Source organism: Populus trichocarpa, chromosome 1 (assembly GCF_000002775.5).
Source record: "Populus trichocarpa isolate Nisqually-1 chromosome 1, P.trichocarpa_v4.1, whole genome shotgun sequence".
NCBI classification, from domain to species: Eukaryota; Viridiplantae; Streptophyta; class Magnoliopsida; order Malpighiales; family Salicaceae; genus Populus; species Populus trichocarpa.
In genome coordinates this window covers 34,942,189-34,963,975 of record NC_037285.2, presented here as the reverse complement: position 1 = coordinate 34,963,975, position 21,787 = coordinate 34,942,189, and the positions used below count along the sequence as shown (strand labels likewise).

At 35.0% G+C, this 21,787-nt stretch overlaps 1 protein-coding gene across 3 annotated transcripts in view; it reads right to left on the bottom strand.

Annotated features, from left to right (window-relative positions):
• Positions 1-4,191: 4,191 nt before the first annotated feature.
• Positions 4,192-21,787, bottom strand: part of LOC7467668 (protein SIEVE ELEMENT OCCLUSION B) — a 41,074-nt gene continuing 23,478 nt past the window's right edge. Inside the window, exons 2-8 of one of the 3 annotated variants that reach the window (XM_052449993.1) lie at positions 6,946-7,023; positions 6,744-6,845; positions 6,197-6,645; positions 6,010-6,119; positions 5,745-5,887; positions 5,172-5,663; positions 4,192-5,075 (exon numbers count right to left, since the gene is read on the bottom strand). In XM_052449993.1, the coding sequence (XP_052305953.1) occupies positions 4,431-5,075; positions 5,172-5,663; positions 5,745-5,887; positions 6,010-6,119; positions 6,197-6,645; positions 6,744-6,845; positions 6,946-7,023 (2,019 nt within the window). In that variant the 3' untranslated portion in view covers positions 4,192-4,430. Of the gene's footprint in view, positions 5,076-5,171; positions 5,664-5,744; positions 5,888-6,009; positions 6,120-6,196; positions 6,646-6,743; positions 6,846-6,945; positions 7,241-21,787 lie in introns of those variants that run through there. The other 2 variants (XM_002298536.4, XM_006369886.3) reach the window with 2 other exon arrangements.

Sequence of the window (21,787 nt, the reverse complement as noted above, 5' to 3'; positions counted from 1 at the left end):
TTTTATTTTTTATTTTTGAAGGAAAAAAAAGTGAATTTGGAGAATAATCCAGAAATAGGTTATGACATCAATAATCAAGCCAAACATGCCTAAGGAAAGACACCAATGATTTTCTTCAATTTAAATCATAATTAACATGCTTTTGATGGGTAAACACAAATCAAGCCACCACACTTTCCATATATATCATTCTTGCTAAAAACTAAAGTTTCAGCAAGGTTAAAGTTTCTCCCAACTCAACAAAAACTAATCAAATCCAAATGGTGAACTTAGCCATCATTATGTCATGCAACACATACCCAAAATTTAGCGCATTTCCAAATGGTACTCTCTCTCTCTGTTTTTTTTACTTTCATTCAGCCATTATAGGTATTTTTTGCATAATTTTGCAAATCTATCCATATTTACTAAAACACCCTTATGTCAAGTTTGGGTACCTTTTTCGTTCAATCTAATGCCTTTTCTCGGTCTGCTTTTAAAATACCATGCGAAAAATCTTTCTCTCTAAAATTTCTTTTCTAATACTTCAATACTATTTTGTTTTATTTTTTTAACCAACCCATCTCATTTCCAGTTCTAAATTATGAATATTTTTATTAACATCATAAAATTTGACTAGGAGTTTACAATTTACCACTATTTCTATTTTATTTCTCGTTATTTAATTCATCATGGTGAAGTCTTCTGTTGGAGTTTTAAAGAGTTTCTACCGAGTCGTTCACATATTTAAATTATAAATTACTGGAGTTTCACAATTCTTGTTCTCAATTGAGACTCGAAATAGTATGAGATAAATGTTAAGATCTCTTCAACAATATAGGTCTTGTATATTAAAGCCTTAACATGCATCTTGTTTTTTTTTAATTTTCTCTTAGGGTCAAACAAGAACCTACATGGAATTAAATGAATGTTTTGATTTATGCAAAGAAAGACAGAAAAAATTAATTACGATGCAAGTGTAATCCTTCACTTCTCAAATGGATACATCCATCTATATTGGACTAGGCCTTTAAATTTTGCCTTAAATGATAAATGTATCAGTAGATGCTCCATCAAGTCAAAAAATAATGAAGAGAATATCATCTCAAGTTTGCATATTGTCTGGGCGATATTTGTTTCAAGCCTCTCAATGTGTTTTGTCTACAACTTGTTGGAGCATATATCTCTAAAGAAAATATTGGTCTTTGTTAGTGCATCATGTATCCCTTTCAGAAATAAATTCCGGTAAGCTAATGAAATGAATGTTTGCATCAATACATGGAAGTCATGGCTCTTCATTCCATACAATTTTTAATCCTTCAAATTCACCAACCTTGATATGTTTAAGGCATGACCATTGAGAAAACACCGACTTTGAAGTCATTGATAGACAAGTAACAGTGCTTTCTTGTCTAAGGTGAAGCTGACTTTGGGCTTTACGACTCATAACGCAACATAAACCAACTTCATATTTTTACGGTGACAAAACAAAGCTATATCCATTCTATCCTTAATGTTGTCCTTTGTCTTCCCTTTCATGTCCATAATCGTGTTGAAAATATTTTCAAACTCGTTCTTTTCTATATGCATGACATCAAGGTTATGACGGAGGAGATTCATCTTCTAATAAGGAAGTTCTAAGAAAATACTTTGTTTTACCTAATTATGGGTCAAACCAAAACTAGAAAACTTATGTTTACTGAATTGAAAGCCAAACACAATAGCACCGTACTCTGACACCATGTCATACAATTCTTCCCCCAAAGAAGGTACAACATCCCTTTCAACTCTACTAATAAAGAAGTCCTTTTTATTCTTTTTGAACTTGTGATCTGTTGGCAAAAACTGCCATTGGCATTAAAAATATATATTTTACCATCTTTTATTAGTGTGAATGCCTTGTTAATTTTCATATAATAAGGACATGATAGTTTTTCGTGCGTGCTCCAACCAGAAACCATTCTATAAACTGGAAAATCATTGATAGTCCACATTAAAGTTGTCTTCATCAAAAATTTTTGTTTTCTCGATACATTATAAGTTAAAGCCTCAGATGACTACAACCGCTTCAACTCATCAATCAATTGTCAAAGACAAACCTCTATATTCCGACTCAGACTATTAGTACCAGGTATAATCGTAAGTACAAACATGAACTCCGACCTCATACATATCCCTGATGGCAAGTTGTAAACCGTAAGTATCACTAGCTAACAAAAATAAAGAACAGCAAATGACCTAAATGGATGGAATTAATCTTTATATAACCCCAGACACACGTTCTTTGGCTCTACTAAAAACTGAGGATGCACACTGTTAAAGTGTTTCTAGGCTTCACCGTTAGAAAGATGCATTATCACTCTATTCATCGCATCATATGATCAGTTTCATGTTATATGCTTAGTAGTATTTGGTGACATAAATAACCTCTATAGTCTATATATGATTAAGAAGTATCTAAGTTTTCTGTGGGCGATAAGAGTCTTACCCTTGCCAGTTCTGGGTTTATAATGAGAATGTCCATATATTCTGCACTCGGTCAACTCTGCATTTTCAAGGTAGTACAACATATAAAAGTTTGGACACATGTTAATTTTCTTGTATCCTAGACTAAGGGGTTTCATTATGGACTTAGCAGTATAGAAGTTCTCTTTCAACATGTTCCCTTCATGTAAAATTATTCTCGTTCATTCAATAATTTTGTCAAAACCGGCCTCCCTCAAGCCATGATTTGACTTGATGGTGAATACCTGAGCAATGACCAATAATTTACTATGATTTATGCAACCGTCTCATAATGGTTAATCAAAATCTTTTAAAAGATAAAAAAATCTGACTACATCTGCATTAGGTTCTTCATCTATAATTGGACATTGACTGGCATAACTCTTATTCATTCTCATCGCATTCATAACCATATTCCTATAGGGATTACTATTGTCATCTACAACTCCATGCACGTTGCTAGAACTAGAACTTGACTCAACTATCCTTTCTACCATAGTATCATGAGGAACATATGGTTTTTCGCGTGCATTCCAACATAGATATTTCTTCATGAACCTTTTTTGTAGAAAATGCATCATTATAACATCTGGATCAATAAATTTTTTATTTTTACACCTCTTACATGGACATTTAATACCGTCTTCACTAATATTTTCTTACTTATAATGGAGAATCCTCAATAAAATTTGAATCAAAACATGGATGATGACAAATTAAGTGTTGTGGTGATCGAATTTGTTGTGGGAGGTTGAATTATATTGAGATTAGAGGGGTGGCTATTTGTTGTAGAAAAAATACACAAGGAAGAAGAACAAATAGGGTAGGGGGAGGAGGAGAGAAGAGTTGATCGCCAAGTCATAAATTAAATATTACTAATGGAATGACTAACAAAATTATTCTACTGGTCATTTTGTCAGTCATTCTACTGGTACAAAAGCCACGTCATTGTATGATTTAGCTTTTTTGAATCCCACTATAATTCCCTTAATAAATATTGAGGGAATTTTTCTATCAACATATTTACGGACATTATCGTTGGGTTAATTCCATCAGTAACGTCATCTGTAAAAGTTACATGTCATTTTAATTTTTGTCTTTTTTATTCTTTGTTTTCCCGCTACAATTCCATCGGTATATACCAAAGGAGTTTTTCTATCGGTGTTTACCAATGGATACATGGAAGGAAAATTTTGTCAGTAAAGTTCATCACAATATACTGATGGAAAAATCTCATCTTTGTTTCTGTTTCTATTTGTCAATTGTTTGGTAGTGTATGAGTTTTATCCATTAATATGATATCATACTCTTCAAGTTTTTTTTTTTCATTATCTAGGTCTTTTTATTATTATTTTAATTTCATTGGGAACTTGTAAGTTCTATATTATATTTGATGTGATCTCTGATTAGAGTTTGACCATTAGTTTATAAAATTGACTAATTTGTTTTATTGTTTCGCTGCATGCATTCTATTTAGGAACCCAACATCTTTTCGGTGAAAATATTTTTTTTCCTTTAACAAGTTTTTTTTCGTGCAATTAGTGCTTAATTTGAAGGAAATTATTTTTGCTTTTAATCTTTTTATAATTTTTTTAAGGTTCACACTGCTGTTGATTCTTTTAGGTGAAGGCTAGCTAGGAAGCTATACAAAATGTATGTGTGCCATAAAAAAAACGAAAGCCAGGAAAGTCTCCAAAACATAAAACCTACTCAAAATGAACTTTATATATGAATTAATAAAACAAATTAATTAAGTACGGGGATTACATCGATCACACTCAAATTTATTTTATGGTATGGAATATCAAATGCCAGGTCCAAATACTGTGCGCCATAGCTGGGCATCATGCCTCACAACGCATGAAAATTTAAAAGGAAAAAAGAGCGCACTCAACAACATTATTTAGTGGCAGTATGAGCTACAAGGAAGCGTAGCAGCTGATCATTTACTTGAAGAGCTCGTCTGGAATGACCTCATCATGGCAGCAAAGGAAAGAGGAGAATTTCTCCATGGTGCGGTTGCACTCTGGGCATTTCATGGTCTCAGGGATCCTACCCATAGTCATTGGGAAATCGAAGCGGCAGCAAGGACGAGAAATGTCATGGATCCTGCCTTGGTGATCACGGTAGGCCAAATCAAAGCCCTTGACAGGCACTTGTTCCTTCCACAAGTCATACTCAAGCAATGTTTGCAAAGCTGTGGTCTTGTGACCATTGACCACAACATTAGACCCATTGCTAAGCACAGCCCATCCACCTTCTCTGTCGTAGCTAAGCAACTTCTTGATTTCTTGCATCATAGGATCATGGTCATCAAGCTTCCCTAACTGAATCCTGGAGTACAGCATGCTCTCTAGCCTGGTCCAAAAGAACCATATCATGGTAAGGTCTTGCCAGACGTAACTGAGCTTCTCCACGGTGATTGTCGCTATGACTCGCCGGATTTTCTCCCTTTTGCTGCTCTTCCCCACATAAACCATCTCCAGGGGAATGCGGGCTGCCTGCGCCACAGCACGTGCAGTGTTTGTGAACTTCCTCACCCATTCATCGTCGTCTCCTCCGTACAGGAAAATGTACTTTCCTTCCTTGATCTGATGATCAAAATAATATTGAAGCAAATGTCAACACGATTACACACACACACGTATAATGTATGTATATTTGGATTGATTCTATAATGAATTTACCCAATTAAGAATCACTGGGTCAATGCCATCCACTAGAAGCTCAAGCCTCCATGTCTCATCCTTCCAGAGAGATTCCTCTCTCAAGCTAGTGAAAGGGAAGGCACTGCTTCCCCAGATCCACATCATGTGGAGTGCATTTGGGCAAACCACCTTGCCTTGAGGGTCAAGCACCACAAGAATAGGCTTGTTCCGGAAGTGCCACACCTCCTTGATGAACCTCATGACTGCCTTCTCAATCAGTGAAGGGTGGTACACTGTGAACCATGGCATTGAAGACTGCATGCTTTCAAATTTCTGCTTCATTGGATCACTCCACTGTACTGAACGGTCCACAATTGGGACCCAGACCACCTCATACTGACTATCGAGCCTAGCTCCGTGATGCCTGGATTCATTGTATATCTGCTCGAGAATTGAAAGCTCATCGGTTGACATGTCGAGGCCTGAAATGAGCAATAGCACATTTTTCCTTCTTAGCACATCAAGATGGACCTGTTAAATTCAAAAGGAAGTATGAGAAATGTTTTACAATAGATTAATAACATAAATAGAAGAAATGGTAGAAGAGCGAACTCTTTTCTTGGAAGAGCCATCTATAAGTGGCTGGATATCATCCTTGGCATAAATCAGGGCCTTTAGGACCTTCATGTTGTCAATGTGGATCATTTCAAAGAGATTCTTTAGCATTTGAAAGGATTCGACATTCCTCTTTTCATCTGCATCAAACACCATTGGTTTTATAAGCTTTCTTGATCTATCTTCGTACATTAATGTCCTGTTTTCTTATTACCTATCTAACACATGATAGCATAATAAAAAAAGTTGCTGAGGTGCAGACCTATGTATTGGTAGCAAGTATCCAATTGCTTCCTGAGATGGTCAAGTATGTTGCTGAGTTTGTGAGCCAAGGTGGATAGCTCCCATGCGTCAGTGGTTGATATAGAAAACCTGGAATAAGTGAGGGAGAATATTACAAGGAATATATGCATGATGTAGTATAAAGATGGTGGACTAGAAAAGCATACTCATGTCCCTTGGTAGTGAGGCTAGTAATCTGAGCCGCACAAGCCACAACACTCCTCATGGTCCAGTAGACAGCAGTAGGGATATGGGCCATGGCTGTGGACAATGCTGGTACTTCATTGGAAATGTAAGCTGGCGGTAGATCCTTGAACTCAACCACGCACCTAGCCACGTCCATCATGACCTTGATCAGATTGTTAATGGCATCGAAGCGAGGCTTCAAGGGCCCTGAGTGTTCCATGATGCTAGGCAGTTGCCTGAGGATTGCCATGGATTTGGCAAGTTGGTTTGATGAGGAAATCTGGGCAAGCAGCCAGAATTCTCCATAATTCAAAGCAAAAGCTGACAAGGTGAGCACAAGCTTGGCATCCCAGGAATAGCTTGTTAGCATGTTGAAAAGTGAGACAGTTGTGGCGTGGGCATCTGTCCCACCCAGTGCCTTGTAGGCAATCTGCATCAAAATTAAAAACGCGAAATTTAAACATTGTCATCGATTCTTTAGGTCAATGCCTATATATCATGTATTAGAATTGGAAGACATTGTATAACCTCGCTGGAAATTCTATCTATAGTATACGACAGTGCATCGAGCATTGAAACAAAATTGACATGGTATGTCTTGTCCTCCATTTCAGCATGGGCCTTGGAAGTCTGCGTTATCAGAAGTGATCAGGAACATAAAAGGAACAAAAAATAATAGAGTTAAGTTGATATACAGATTAATTTCCAAGGATGAGTTTTAGTAGTATACCGTCAGAGAGGAGTCGATTTGCAGGGTGGCACGTTTGAGGATGTCTTCAACAAGGAGGAGAAGAGGTTTGACATCAACCTCTCGACCATCAGGAGCATGAGTTCCTACAATTTGATTCATCATCACATTGTCATCAGACATTGTTAGCATGCTGCCGCGGTCACTCTTGATCAGTTGCTGGCTCGCATTAAAACCTTGGGCAGGGTGCCTGAGAGGAAGGCCTGATGCCATTTTGATCCGCAATGGATTCTTTGGGTTATGGGGAAGAAGTAGAGAAGATTGGCTTGTGTGTCTTTGTTCCATATTTGGCATGCCTATTTATAGTAATAGAAATGGAATAAAGCTCACTTGAATCAGCTTCCTTACTTCCTTCGTAATCAAAATATTAGGGACGTTAAAGAGAAGGCTATACTTTTGTGGTCCCTACGTCTAACCCTACAAATCAGATATGTCTGGAACCTTTTCTTCTTTTTGTATTTTCTAGCAATTCCAAACTCCCTTTTCATAACAACTCCCTTTTCTAGCTTTTTGTATTCTTGACATTTACCTCTCTTCTCTTTTAATTCTCTCCTCACCTCACTTGGGATCGATTTGCTAATAGAAGAAAAGAAATGAAAAGAGAAAAAGTTGAAGAGAATTATTTTAATTTTATTTCAGTATTTTTTTTTTTAATCTGGTAGAGAAGAAAAAAGAGAAAGTTAAAGAAACTCTTTTTTTTTAATGAGAATTTGTGACATGGGATAAGTTGATGATGTGTCATATTAGTTGATACGACCAATATGTAATATATAGAAAGCTATTAGTTATAGCTTGAATTTCATAAAATTTCTCTATAAAAAACTATTCATTATAATAGTTTTTTTTGTTTATTTTTTTTAATTTGACCTTACAACAATTCAATCTTTTTATTTATTTATTTATTTATAATTTAATATTTCAATATTAGATTGTTTTGAAAAAAGTTCTTTGTAATTTTCAAGATTTTCTTTTGGTTGGTTTATTTAATGGTCTCGTAGATTTATTTTTTTTTTCTTGATTCACTACCAGAAAACCGGAGAAAAGCAACGGAATTACCGACGGAAATATTCCGTCGGTAATTAATACTGACGGACATAATTCCGTCTCAAAATCGGTCGGTATATACCGACGGAATGATTCCGTCGGTAATGCCGTCGGTATATACCGACGGAATATTTCCGTCGGTATATACCGTCGACTTCACCGACGGAATATACATTTCGTCTGGAAATACGCAACGACATGGTGACGTCAGGCGATTTTACCGACGGAAAGTACCGAGGGATTCAAACTGTGATAGCCGTACAGTGACGTGGCGATGTCACCGACGGCATCACCGACGGAATTATTCCGTCGGTGATTCCGTCGGAAAAAGCCATTATATGCACCCATCTGCCGACACTCTCATCCTCTGTTTCTCCTTCTTCTTCTTTCCCATCCCACCTCTCCCCTCCCAAACTCCTCCCAAACTGCAGCCAAACACCCATCCCAAACTCTCCACTATTCTCAACACGAGCACTCAAGTTTCTTATATCTTGTACGTGGTCACAATATCCGTTTCTTGTAGATTTTATCATTGTTTTGTAAGTAAATCTATCCTTTTTAATTAGTTTTAATATTTAATTGTGAATTTTATTATTTTAGTATATGTATTTTGTTAACGTTTGTACTTGTTTAATTGTTATTTGTCAAAGAAACTTGTAGTATGAATGTATAATTTTGTAGTTGTTATAGGTTGTTTTAGATTTTGTCAAATTATATTTGTTTGTAAATTGTTGAAATTTTGTTTGAATTACACCGAATTAAATGTGTCGTTGTGATGAAATAAATAATTAATAGCTTATTTAAGTGTCTTGTTTAATTGTTATCAATTATATTTCGAAGTTGTGAGTAATTCTGTAAATTTATATATGTATAAATTTGTATGTATGAACGTTGATAGTTGATAATTGATAATGAATATTTAACATAAGTGTTGTTTTAGTTTGTTGGATAATGTCGGGGAAAACCAATATTTTTGTTATGTTTTATAGAGGTTCAATAGAAGTCATGGATGATCGTTCATGGATGTATCGGAACTCACCCCAAGGATTGCGAAGGATGGATTATTGTAACGGTGTCCAGGGTTTTATTAATTTCTCAACATCTATTTCGAGGAATTTTACTGATGGCGGTATTAGGTGTCCATGCAGGAAGTGTAAAAATTTAAAGTTTCTGCATCAAGATGTTGTAACAATGCATCTTCTAACCAAAGGGTTCATGGAAGATTACATGTGTTGGTATGCTCACGGAGAACTATTTGTTCCTGATGAGAGCATGGAAGAACAGGTGGTTGGGTCAACTTCTAGTGCTAGTAACATGCATGAAGTTGGAAATGAGAACAGTAATCCTTACAGGAATATGGTTATGGATGCAATGAGAATGAGTGAAGATAATGTCAGGGGATGTCCAATCGTAGAAGAAGAACCTAATGCAGATGCAGCAAGGTTTTTTGATCTGTTTAGAGATTCTGACGAACCATTATGGGATGGCTGCACGAACCACAGTAAATTATCAGCCGTAGCACAGGTGTTCACCATCAAGTCAGATCACGGGTTGAGTGAGGCCGGTTATGACAAGATTATTGAATGGGCGAGAAGCATTTTACCTGAAGGGAACAGGCTGAAAGAGAACTTCTATACTGCCAAGTCCATGATGAAACCCCTCGGTTTAGGATACCAGAAAATTGATATATGCCCTAACTTCTGCATGTTATACTACCTTGAAAATGCCGAGATGACCGAGTGCATGACGTGCGGGCATTCCCGTTACAAACCCAGAACTGGTAGAGGGAAGACTCTCGTGGCATATAAAAAACTTAGATACTTCCCAATCACACCTAGACTGCAGAGGTTATTCATGTCACCAAGGACTGCTGAGCACATGACATGGCACCAATCACACCATGCGGTTGATGGAGTGATGGTTCATCCTTCTGACGGTGAAGCCTGGAAACACTTTAACAGTATGCATCCTCCCTTTTCAGCTGAATCAAGGAACGTGCGTCTTGGGTTGTGTACAGACGGATTCAATCCATTCGGGTCATTTGTTGCTCCTTATTCTTGTTGGCCGGTCATACTGACGGTTTATAACTTGCCACCGGGGATGTGTATGAGGCCGGAGTTCATGTTTTTATCTATGGTCATACCAGGTCTGAGCAGTCCGGGGCGGAATATAGATGTTTGTCTTCGTCCGTTGATTGATGAGTTGACGCAGTTGTGGTCCTCTGGAGCTTTGACTTATGACATCTCGAGGAAATAAAATTTTGTTATGAGAGCGGCTTTGATGTGGACTATCAATGATTTCCCAGCTTATGGAATGGTTTCTGGTTGGAGCACGCATGGAAAGCTAGCATGTCCATATTGTATGGAGAACAACAAGGCATTCACGCTAACAAACGGGGGTAAAGCTTCTTTTTTTGACTGTCACCGTCGTTTCTTGCCACATAACCACAAGTACAGAAAGAACAGAAAGAATTTCTTTGTTGGCAGGGTTGAAAATGATGTTGCACCCCCGCGTCTTTCCGGTGAAGAATTGTTTGATGTTGTGTCAGAGTACGGTGAAATTGTGTTTGGTCTCCAATCAGGTAAGCAGAAGTTTCCTGGTTTTGGTTTGACCCATAATTGGGTGAAGCGAAGTATATTTTGGGAGCTTCCTTATTGGAAGACCAATCTTCTCCGCCATAACCTTGACGTCATGCACATTGAAAAGAACGTGTTTGAGAACATTTTCAACACCGTCATGGATGTCAAGGGGAAGACAAAGGACAACATCAAGGCTAGATTGGATGTAGCGCTGTTCTGTAACCGTAAAAATATGGAGTTGGTTTGTGATGGGTCACGGGTCGCAAAACCAAGAGCAAGCTTCGTGCTAGAGAAAAACGCACAACTACTAGTCTACAAATGGCTTAAGAGTTTGCGTTTCCCCGATGGACATGCCTCGAACATATCAAGGTTGGTTAATACGGAGGAATGCAGATTATATGGAATGAAGAGTCATGACTGCCATGTGTTTATGCAAACACTCATCCCATTAGCTTTTCGTGATTTGTTGCCAAAGGGGATATGGGATGCACTAACGGAGATTAGTCATTTCTTCAGAGATATATGCTCCAGCAAGTTGAATGTTGATCACATTGAGAGGCTTGAAAAGAATATCGTCGAGACAATATGCAAACTTGAGATGATATTCCCTCCATCATTTTTTGACTCAATGGAGCATCTACCCGTACATTTACCGTTTGAGGTAAAAGTTGGAGGACCGGTCCTGTACAGATGGATGTATCCATTCGAGAGGTTAGATATTACAGTTGCTATGACATTTATAATTAAATGTTTTTATTTTAATGTTTTTAATTGATAATTTATATATATATATATATATATATATATATATATATATATATATATATGCAGGTACTTGTTCAATCTTAAAAAAAAGGTTAAGAACAAGGCGCATGCTGAGGCGTCAATATGTGAGGCGTATATTGTTGAGGAGATCTCAACATTTATCTCATACTATTTCGAACCTCATTTGAGAACGAGGATAAACCGTGTTCCACGGCATGATGATGGTGGTGAAGTGCATTCAAGTGGAAACTTGTCAATATTCTCCAATCCTGGACGACCCACACCTAAAAATGCCGTGAGGGGAAGATATTTGTCTGAAATAGAGTTCAGACAAGCACACAATTATGTCCTATTTAACTGTGATGAGCTGAGACCTTTTATTAAGTAAGTAGATGTTCGACTTAAACTTTGTCAAGAGTGTACTATTTATGTTTTGTGATACCATACACTCATATACTTTGGAACAACCTTGCAGGCAACATCGACGATACTTACTGTCCAATAACTCACAGCTGACCGAATCCCAGATCTTTCAATTACAAGATGAACAATTTGCCACATGGTTTAGAACACATGTAAGTCCTAGCACAAACTCATTATCTCTTGCAATGTAATTAATTGTAGTCAATGTTACATAATATCCGTTTATTGATTATTGTTGTATTTAATTTACAAGCTAGGTTTATCAAATGGGAGGTAGTGCTGCTATTTCACTGTCTTTACTATGTCTGGGCCCTGAAAGAAAAGTCAAGTGCTATAATGGATATTTTGTCAATGGATATGTCTTTCATACTGAAGAATACGGGCATGGAAGAAAGACATACAACAGCGGTGTTTGTATTAAGGGATCGACTTCTAGTGAGTTTGAAGTTGACTACTACGGTAGATTGGAAGAGGTCATCGAACTGCAATATCATAGCGAGCAAAATAGAGTGTTTTTATTCAAATGTTATTGGTATGACACAACTGACAGAGGAATCAGAGTAGATCCTCACTATGGTCTCGTTGAAATCAATTCAAAAGCTAGACACCGCAACGTAAACGACGTCTTTGTTTTCGCAAAGCAATGCCAACAAGTTTATTACACATACACCCCTTCCTTTAGAAAGGACCGATCAAGAGTTGATTGGTTATCCGTTTTAAAAACAAAACCCAAGGGTCGTGTCGAGGTTGTTCAGGATGAGAACGAAGACACAAGTGTGATAGATGAAGTCTTTCAAGCTAGTGAGTTGGTTGAACCATACCGAGTTGCTCCGTCGATTGACTTAGAAGAAAATTCGAATTTTCACGTTTTCAACGATAGTCTTGTTGATGTTGACGCAGAGGAGTTGAATGTTGTTCTGAGCTCCACTAGTGGAAAAAAGAATGTTGTTGAAGAAGATGATAACGAAATTGAAGAGTGCGATGAAGCTGATGATAACAATTCAATGGAGGACGAAGATGAAAATTCCGACTAACTAAACATGTTATAAAGCCTTATTTTTATAATGTAATAATTTGAAACATGAAATATTTATTCTTCTTTAAGGGCCAGCCGTTGTTATTGTGTTGTGTGTGTTTTTTAGTTAGCAATTCAAGATTTTTTGAGAGGGTTACATATAAAAAATAAGAAAAATTTACCTTTTCACCGACGTATATACCGACGGACTATAACCCGTCGGTATTTCACAGAGAGTTGCAAAACAATTACGGGATTTTGCCACATTCACCGACGGATATACCGACGGACTATAACCCGTCGGTATTTCACAGAGAGTTGCAAAAAAATTACGGGATTTTGCCACATTCACCGACGGATTTCCGACGGCGTTTCCGACGCCAATACCGACGGCATCACCGACAGAATTGTCCGCACGCATGTCTGACACGTGTCCGTCTGCACGATTACCGACGGCATTACCGACGTCACATACCGACGGCATCACCGACGGCCCGCGCATGTCTGACACGTGTCCCGTCTGCACCATCACCGACGGCATTTCCGACGAATTACCGACGGATCGAAAAGTTTGGCGGGATTTTCAAACTTTTTTGGTGCGCATTTCAATTAATTTCCGATGAAATTACCGACGGAAATTAATTGCACCGACAGCAATTAAGGGCCGTCGGTAATTCCGTCGGAATTTCCCTATATATACCGCCCCCCCCCACCCCCCCCCCCGCACCGTCTCCTCCCTCTCCCCCTCCTCTCCCCCCCTCGTCTGCCCCTCCCTCTCCCCCTCCTCTCCCCCGTCGTCTCCTCCCTCTTCTCCTCTTCTCCCTTCCTCTTCTCCCTTTCTCTTCTCCTCTTCTCCCCCTCTTCTCCTTTCACTTCTCTTCTCCTCTTCTCCCTTCCTCTTCTCCCTTTCTCTTCTCCTCTTCTCAAGTGTGATCTTCTTCTCTCATTTAGTTTCAAAAGGTATGTATTTTTTTTTCTTTATCTTTGTATCTTTTTTATTTTAATTATGATTATTTTTTTTGGTGTTCTTTGTTTTGTATATTGTTTGTAGATAAAATCTTAAATTCAACACATTATTAAGGTAAGCATTTTTTATTCCCAAATTTATTTTGAATTGATATAATGTTTTTTAATTTTGTGTGTTGTGTAGTGTTTTTTAGTTTTTTAATTTTATTTATTAATTTTAGTTTTTTAGTTTTGATATTATTGTTTGTATTGTTATAATTGTTATTGTTGAATTTATGTTAAAAATGTTAGTTTATAAATATAATTGTTATTGTTGATTTATTTTAAAAATGTTAGTTTATAAATATAATTATTATTGTTGATTTATTTTAAAAATGTTAATTTATATATATAGAATTGCATTTAATTATTAGTTTATCTTAATTTAGGATATTATTGTTTGTATTGCTATAATTGTTATTGTTGAATTTATGTTAAAAATGTTAGTTTATAAATATAATTGTTATTGTTGATTTATTTTAAAAATGTTAGTTTATAAATATAATTGTTATTGTTGATTTATTTTAAAAATGTTAATTTATATATATAGAATTGCATTTAATTATTAGTTTATCTTAATTTAGGATATTATTGTTTGTATTGCTATAATTGTTATTGTTGAATTTATGTTAAAAATGTTAGTTTATAAATATAATTGTTATTGTTGATTTATTTTAAAAATGTTAGTTTATATATATAGAATTGTATTTAATTATTAGTTTATCTTAATTTAGGATATTATTGTTTGTATTGCTATAATTGTTATTGTTGAATTTATGTTAAAAATGTTAGTTTATAAATATAATTGTTATTGTTGATTTATTTTAAAAATGTTAATTTATATATATAGAATTGCATTTAATTATTAGTTTATCTTAATTTAGGATAAAATAATTAAATGAATGTTCATAGTTGTAATTCTATATGATGTTATTGAATAAAATGTTGTGTTGATGATGATGAGTTGGGTTGAGATCCAGGATGATTGGATCGGGATGTGAAATAAAATTGGAAGTGTAATATGATTTTGTCGACAACTTGGGACCCCCCAGTACAGGGGAGACTCTGTCGAATTTTTTTTTAAATAATCGAAGTTAATTATTCGTATACATGTGTGTAGATGCGTAGAATGAAATCTACAGCACGTCGTCAGAAGACGGTTGCAGCTAGTTCTTCTAGCAGCGAGGAGGACGTATCCTTAGGTGCTGATCACGGCGAGGAATCTACGCCAACTTGTGATGCTGCCTCTTCTAGCGCGGTTTCACAGCGCAGAAGCGGTGTGCCTTCATAGCGGGGTCAATTCACCCGCAAGTACCAGGCACAATGGAAGGATGACCTCTCAATGTAAGTTTGTTTAGGTTTTAGATTTTTTTTATATACTTATAACATAATTTATGAACAACTAATTAATATTAATTACTACTTTTATTTAATTTCAGGTTTACAAACATTGAGGCTGCAAGGACTATAACATTGGCGTTTAAATCGTCGATGGAGATTCCATTGTTTCAATGGAGCCAGGTTTCCAAACATCCTGAGTGGAAACCTAATATCGATGCATGGTTTAAGCGATTTCAGGTCGGTGTTAATTTTTAATTTCCAGCTTATTTTTAATAAATGATTTTTATAATTTTATATCTTGTACTATTTTTATGTTATATGAATTATTTATATACACAGAACAAATTTGAGTGGGATAGGGCGGACAACAATGTTGTGAGGAGGGTATGGGAGAATCACGCGGCAACTAGGTAACATCAAAAATAATATTTATTTTTGTTTTATAATTTAATGTTTTAAATTCTAATTTGTTACTATGGAAGTAGGTTGCGTGATTTTTGGTATGACACCAAAAAAAAATCAAAAAGACATGCGAGGGATAACGGTCTTGAAGGATGGAATGAGGTGGCGGTTTGGCAGGAATTCAAACCGCCATTCATCTCGGGGGAAATATGGACGGCATATATTGAGCACGTGACCTCAGAGCGGTTCTCACGGCGCTCACAGTCTGGCGCCGACAACCGGAACCGGCAAATTTATGGTTCGGTGACCACGCACACTGGCGGATCCATCCCATTCAGCGCACATGCAAAGCGGATGGTAAGATTAATTTTATTGAAATATATCGTTAATTAATTTGTCGTTTCTTATAATATATTTAACTTTTAACCTATTTTTTCCTTACAGGCTGCGTCTCTTGGACGTGAACCGAGTCCAATGGAGCTGTTTCTAGAGACGCATGTGCGGAGTCAAGACCGCCAAAAAGGGGTGCAGCAGTTCGTGGGCAACCGTGCTCAGCACTTCGTGGTATGTTCGTTCATTCATTTTATTTTGTAAGTTATTATTTTCTTGAATTGCATCTTGAATTGCATCTTGAATTGCATTTGATGATTTTTTTACCGATGGAATTTTCAGGAGACCTATAATAGCCGGTTGAGGGAGAGATATGGGGACAATCCGTCGACCCATCCAGATTTCGATCCAGATTTGTGGATGGAGGCGGGATCGTCTGGTGGACCCGATAAAAACAGGGTCTACGGGCTCTCCAACACTACGGCTGACAACTTGCGTTCGACTCGTAGTGTCTCAACTGTTGGAAGCTCTCCATCAGTATCGAACACCCAGTCTGAGGAGTTCATTGCGTTGAAACAACAATATCAACAACTCTCGACGAATTATGATGAGCTCCGTCAAATAGTCATGGAGATGAGATCAAAGATGGGTGACGATACTTGTGCAGCTTCTTTTTGGCCGTTTGGTCCCGGGAACAACCAGCCTCCTCCTCCTCCGTCTCCTCCTCCAGCTTCGCCGCTATTCTAGTTTAATTTTGTTTTTTAAACACATTAAATTTGTAATGAATATTATTACTTTTACATTTTTAATGTTTAATGCATTTTTATTTGTTTATTAATGTTTTTTACAATTAATAAATTATTTTTTTATATATTTCAAATACCTACCGACGGATATACCGACGGATAATATCCGTCGGTATTTAACAGAGAGTTGCCGAACAATTACCATCCATGCCATATTTACCGACGACATCACCGACGGATAATATCCGTTGGTGATTAACGTCCGACGGCCTTACCGACGGATAATATCCGTCGGTATTACACAGAGAGTTGCAACAAAATTACAAGCCATGCCATAAATACCGACGGACAACCCGTCGGTGATGCCGTCGGTAATTACCCTTAAAAGTACCGACGGATTGGCCGTCGGTAATGTTCCCGCGAGGAATTTTTTTTTGGCGCGCGTATCCGTCTGTATTACCGTCGGTGTTTTCGTCGGTGGATGGTTTTTTTTATTTGCGACAGAATTAGCGACGGAAATGGGATTTACCGACGACTGGTTTACCGACGGAGCACTTCCGTCGGTGAATCCGTCGGTATTGTTTTCACCGACGGATTTCATTGCTTTCACCGATGGAATTAATCCGTCGGTAAAACTGGATAATGTTGTAGTGATTTCAACCTTCAATACTAGATTCGTTGGAAGTGGGAATTGTTTTTATTTTTTATTTTCTATGAATTTATCTCGATCTCATGACTTAGATCGTGGGTTTAATGAGTTGACTTGATTTGTTTTTTTCCCTTCTTTTTGTAATTAATTTTTTTTCCTAATTTTATCCTTTTAAATTGGGTTAGTTGGAAATTGAATTCCATATTTTAAAAAAAAATATTATAAGACTATCCAAATCTCATGACCCTGGTTACAGGTTTGACAGGTTGATCTAAGTTGACTCTATTTATTTTTTTGGGTCTTTTTTTAATTCATTTTTTTAATTATGCTTTATAATTTTGACAAATTAACTCGAGTTGACTCTGTTCATTTCTTTGGATAGTTTTTTTTAATTGAATATATATATATATATTTGGATAGTTTTTTTTAATTGAATATATATATATATATATATATATATATATATATATTCAATTTCACCCTCCAACAACTCTTGTTTTCTTTATTTATTTATTTTTTAATTTCATCTTTCAATACTAAGCTATATTGGAATTTGGCTTCGAAAATTCTTTTTTAATTTGCTTTATTTAGAGTTATCGTAGTCTTATAAATTTATGTTTTTTCTCTCGATTTCAACCTTCAACATCGAATTTGTTAGAAATGCGGATTCATAATTGTTTTAATTTCTTTTTATGAAGTTATCTCGGTCTCATGACCTAGATCATGGGTTTAACAGGTTAGTTGGGTTTTTTATTCTTTTTTTTAATTGATTTTTTTCGATTACATCCTTTAACATTGGGTTCCTTGGAAATTGAATTTCTTAATTTTTTTCTCATTTGCTTTCTATGGGGTTATCCCAATCTCATTACCTGGGTTGCGACTTTGACAAGTTAACTTGGGTTAACTCAAGTAGCTTTTTTTGTCTTTTTTTTTAATTTAACATATTATTTTTTAAATTTTTTCTTTCAACTTTGGGTTGATTAGGTATTAATATTCATAAGTTATTTTATTTTCTTTCTATAGGATTATCATAGTCTCATAACTCGGGTTATATATTTGACAAGTTAACCTAGATCAATCCAATATATCACACTTAATATTTTTAAAAACATTCATTCAATTTGTCGCCATATCAACATTTCAAAAAGATATCATCCAATAGGCATCTCATTGTTTTTACCTATTTTGGGCCCTACATAAAAAAATCATCAAAAAAGGAAAAAGAAAACATACAAAAAAAATAAAAGATATTGGAAGAATATATATATATATCAAAAAGAAGAGTATACTAGAATGCCTAGGAAATTGCCAAAGACTGGTTGAGAAAGATTAAATATACATCATTGAAAAATCTGACCATGTATTTTCAACTAATGAAAGCTCTATTAGTAAAGAAAATTCAATTTGAGAATGAGAATTCAAAATTAGATATTTAAGGACTCAATTATAAATTTTTAAGATTTATTTGAATGTATTGAGGGCTTAATTGCAGGAAATATTAATTTTTAATGTCAATTTAGGCTTTAATTGGAAGAAATTGAAGTTTTAGGGGTCAAATTTTAATTTTTAGGAGTTAATTTAGTCAAATCAATGACTTAATTGCATAAATATTTAAGTTTAATAGGTAATTAGTGACTTGATTAATGAAATCCAAGATCAAGGACTAAACTAGAAAAGGTGTGTGAATATATGGGCTAAAATTGACCACATCTAGGGCTAAATTGAAAATATTAGAAGTTTATTGGTCAATTACGGGATAAAATACACAAATTCAAAACAAATGACCAAAATGAAAAGGATGTCCAATTTATGGGCTGATAATTAAGTTTGGCGGTGGTGAAATCACATGAAATTAAAAGTTTGAAGGTAATTATAGGTGCAAGTAAAAGAAATTAAAAGAATAAAGGCTTAATTTTGCCAATCTTAAATCAAAAACCTTAAACAACACGTCATCAGACTTAAAGAAGAGAAGGTTAGTGACACGTTGTTCGTTCGACTGACATCTATTTTTTTTTCAGTTTTGGTTGATCAAGTAAGCAACTTTAAAAGAATTATTATGGAGCTACATACCTTCAAATTAAGTAAGGTTGGATTCAAATGAAAGGTGTGCATTTCCTCTGACAAGGCCTCGAAAGTGGGCAACCCTATCATCCCTAACACTACAACTATCATGCAAAAATCGACCTATTTTGTGTGTGTTCACACACAAAGTCTTCTTAATGAGTCCTTGTCAAGGGTTTACAACACTTGCATCAAAATCAAGATGTTAGAAATGGATTCAAAACCTCTTAAAACCCTAGCAAAACCCTATAAATACCCCCTCAGTTTAGAGCAAAAAAGAGGCAGAGAGAGGAGATGAGAAAATGAAAAGAAAAGATAAGAAAAGGAACAGAAATATCAATACGAAACACAAATGTAAAGCTCATAGAGCCTAAATAAAAGACTTTCTTAGCTTTGCAAGTTTATGAGAAGCAAGAATTTCTGAAAGAAACAAAGAAAGAGTAGTTGTTCTAAGTATATTTTTTTATTCAAAAGTAAGTCCTTTATAAGCTGCTTTTGATGTTTGTTTTTGTTTTGTATTTATGTTTATAAGCATACAAAAGAGGTTTGAATGCTCAATAAATAATGTTGTATTCATCTTTTTTTTTGCTATATTTTTTATTTAATGATGTTTATTTTGAATTTTTTAATGTTTTTTATACATTAAAGTTTTTTTAAGTTTTTTTTTATATATAATGTTATTTTAGTCTTTGTTTAACTTAAGCTATGCATGTTAAAACAAGGGTATTTTACCTTGGGTTTGCTAGGTCTGTTCAAGCTCAAATTGGGTTCAAAAAACAAATTTTGAATGTATATTGTGTGAACATATAGTGTGTTTTAAGTTTATATTTTTTTTTTTGGATTTGACACCTCTGGCTTGATTTTGATGTTTTCATGTTTTTTGTTAGTTTTTTAGATTAAAACATGTTATTGTATAATATTGTGACTTGTTGGGATAAAAAGAGCATGTTTTATAAGCCAAAAATGCTCATTTCTAGGCTTGACAGTGATTTCCTTTTCTAGGCATTTTTGGGTTTAGGCAATGTTCTTCGTGTTCTTGGAAAGAACATTGTCTTAGCCCCTAGATTTGGACCAATTTTGGTCTATTTATTTTCACACACATACCTTCCTTATGCATGATTAACCAATAATCTAGTGTTTATTCACATCAATAACATGTCTAAATGGTTTTTAATTCTAGGGTTTTGATTTTGAATTGAAATCTATTTTGGCCAAATCATGATGATTCATTGATAATTGAAGTGAATGAATGCTAGATTATTGATCCTTACATGATTTCCAACATATACATGCCTTCGGTTTGTCCATATCTAGTTTGGTTTGATAGTCATGTTGTTGGGTTCAAGTTGAATGTTCTACATTTGTTCTTCGTATTCTTCCCGAGAACATTTCCTTAACTATATGATTTTGACTTGTTTTGTTTCATTTATTTGCGTAGAACTCTTTCTTATGCATGATAAACCAATATTCTAGTATTTATTTGCATCAATAACACGATTTCAACGGCTTTTAATCCTAGGGTTTTGATTTTGAACTATAACTCATTTTGATAAAAATCATGAAGTGAAAATCCAAGTGATTGGATGCTAAATTATTGATACTTGCAAGATTTATAACATGTATGTGCCTTTATATCGACTAAATTTGGTCTGATTTGGAATCCATGATGTTGGTGTTCTTTATTTTTTTGGTGTTTGATCCATTTTGTTCAAGAATTTTAGAGCTTTTTGTGTTTTTTTGGGTGTTTAATCTGGTTTTTGACATTGGTTTTGTTTTTGGGTTGTTTTCAAGTCAAAACTAGATTTTTAGGTCGGTTTCTAGTCAGGTCGACCCGATCAAAAAAATCTAGGACAAAGGGTTTATTTTGCTGTTTTTTCTTTTTGTTAATGATTCTTTTGGTTTAATGGTGTGTTTAGCAAACATCCCTTAAGACTATTTTAGGTAGTTTTATTATAAGAAAAAATGGGTTTTTGTCAAACATATCCTAAAAAATTTAAAAACTTTTTTGCATATGGTCTAAAATTCTAAAATTATTTGAGCTGACATCTTTTTTCAAAGAAAATTTAAAATATTTTTGCATGTTTTAAAAAAATATTGCATGGATTTTATAATAAGTTTCCAAAATCCAAAGGATTTTAGCCTATATTTAAAAATTATTTTTGGCTAGAAAATATTATTCACTTTTAATATAACGATAAAAAACCTAAAATGTGTTAATATCCAAAATATTATTAGGGATAATACATATGATTCACTTTTAATATAAGGAAAAAAAACCTAAAAAGGGTTAATATCCAAAATATTATTAAAAATAATAAATATTATTTATTTTTTAATATAAGGATAAAAAACCTCAAAAGAATTAATATCCAGAATATTATTAGGGATAATTATTTTATTACTCAATTTAATATAAGAATAAAAAACTTGTATGAGGTTAATATCCAAAATATTACTATGAATA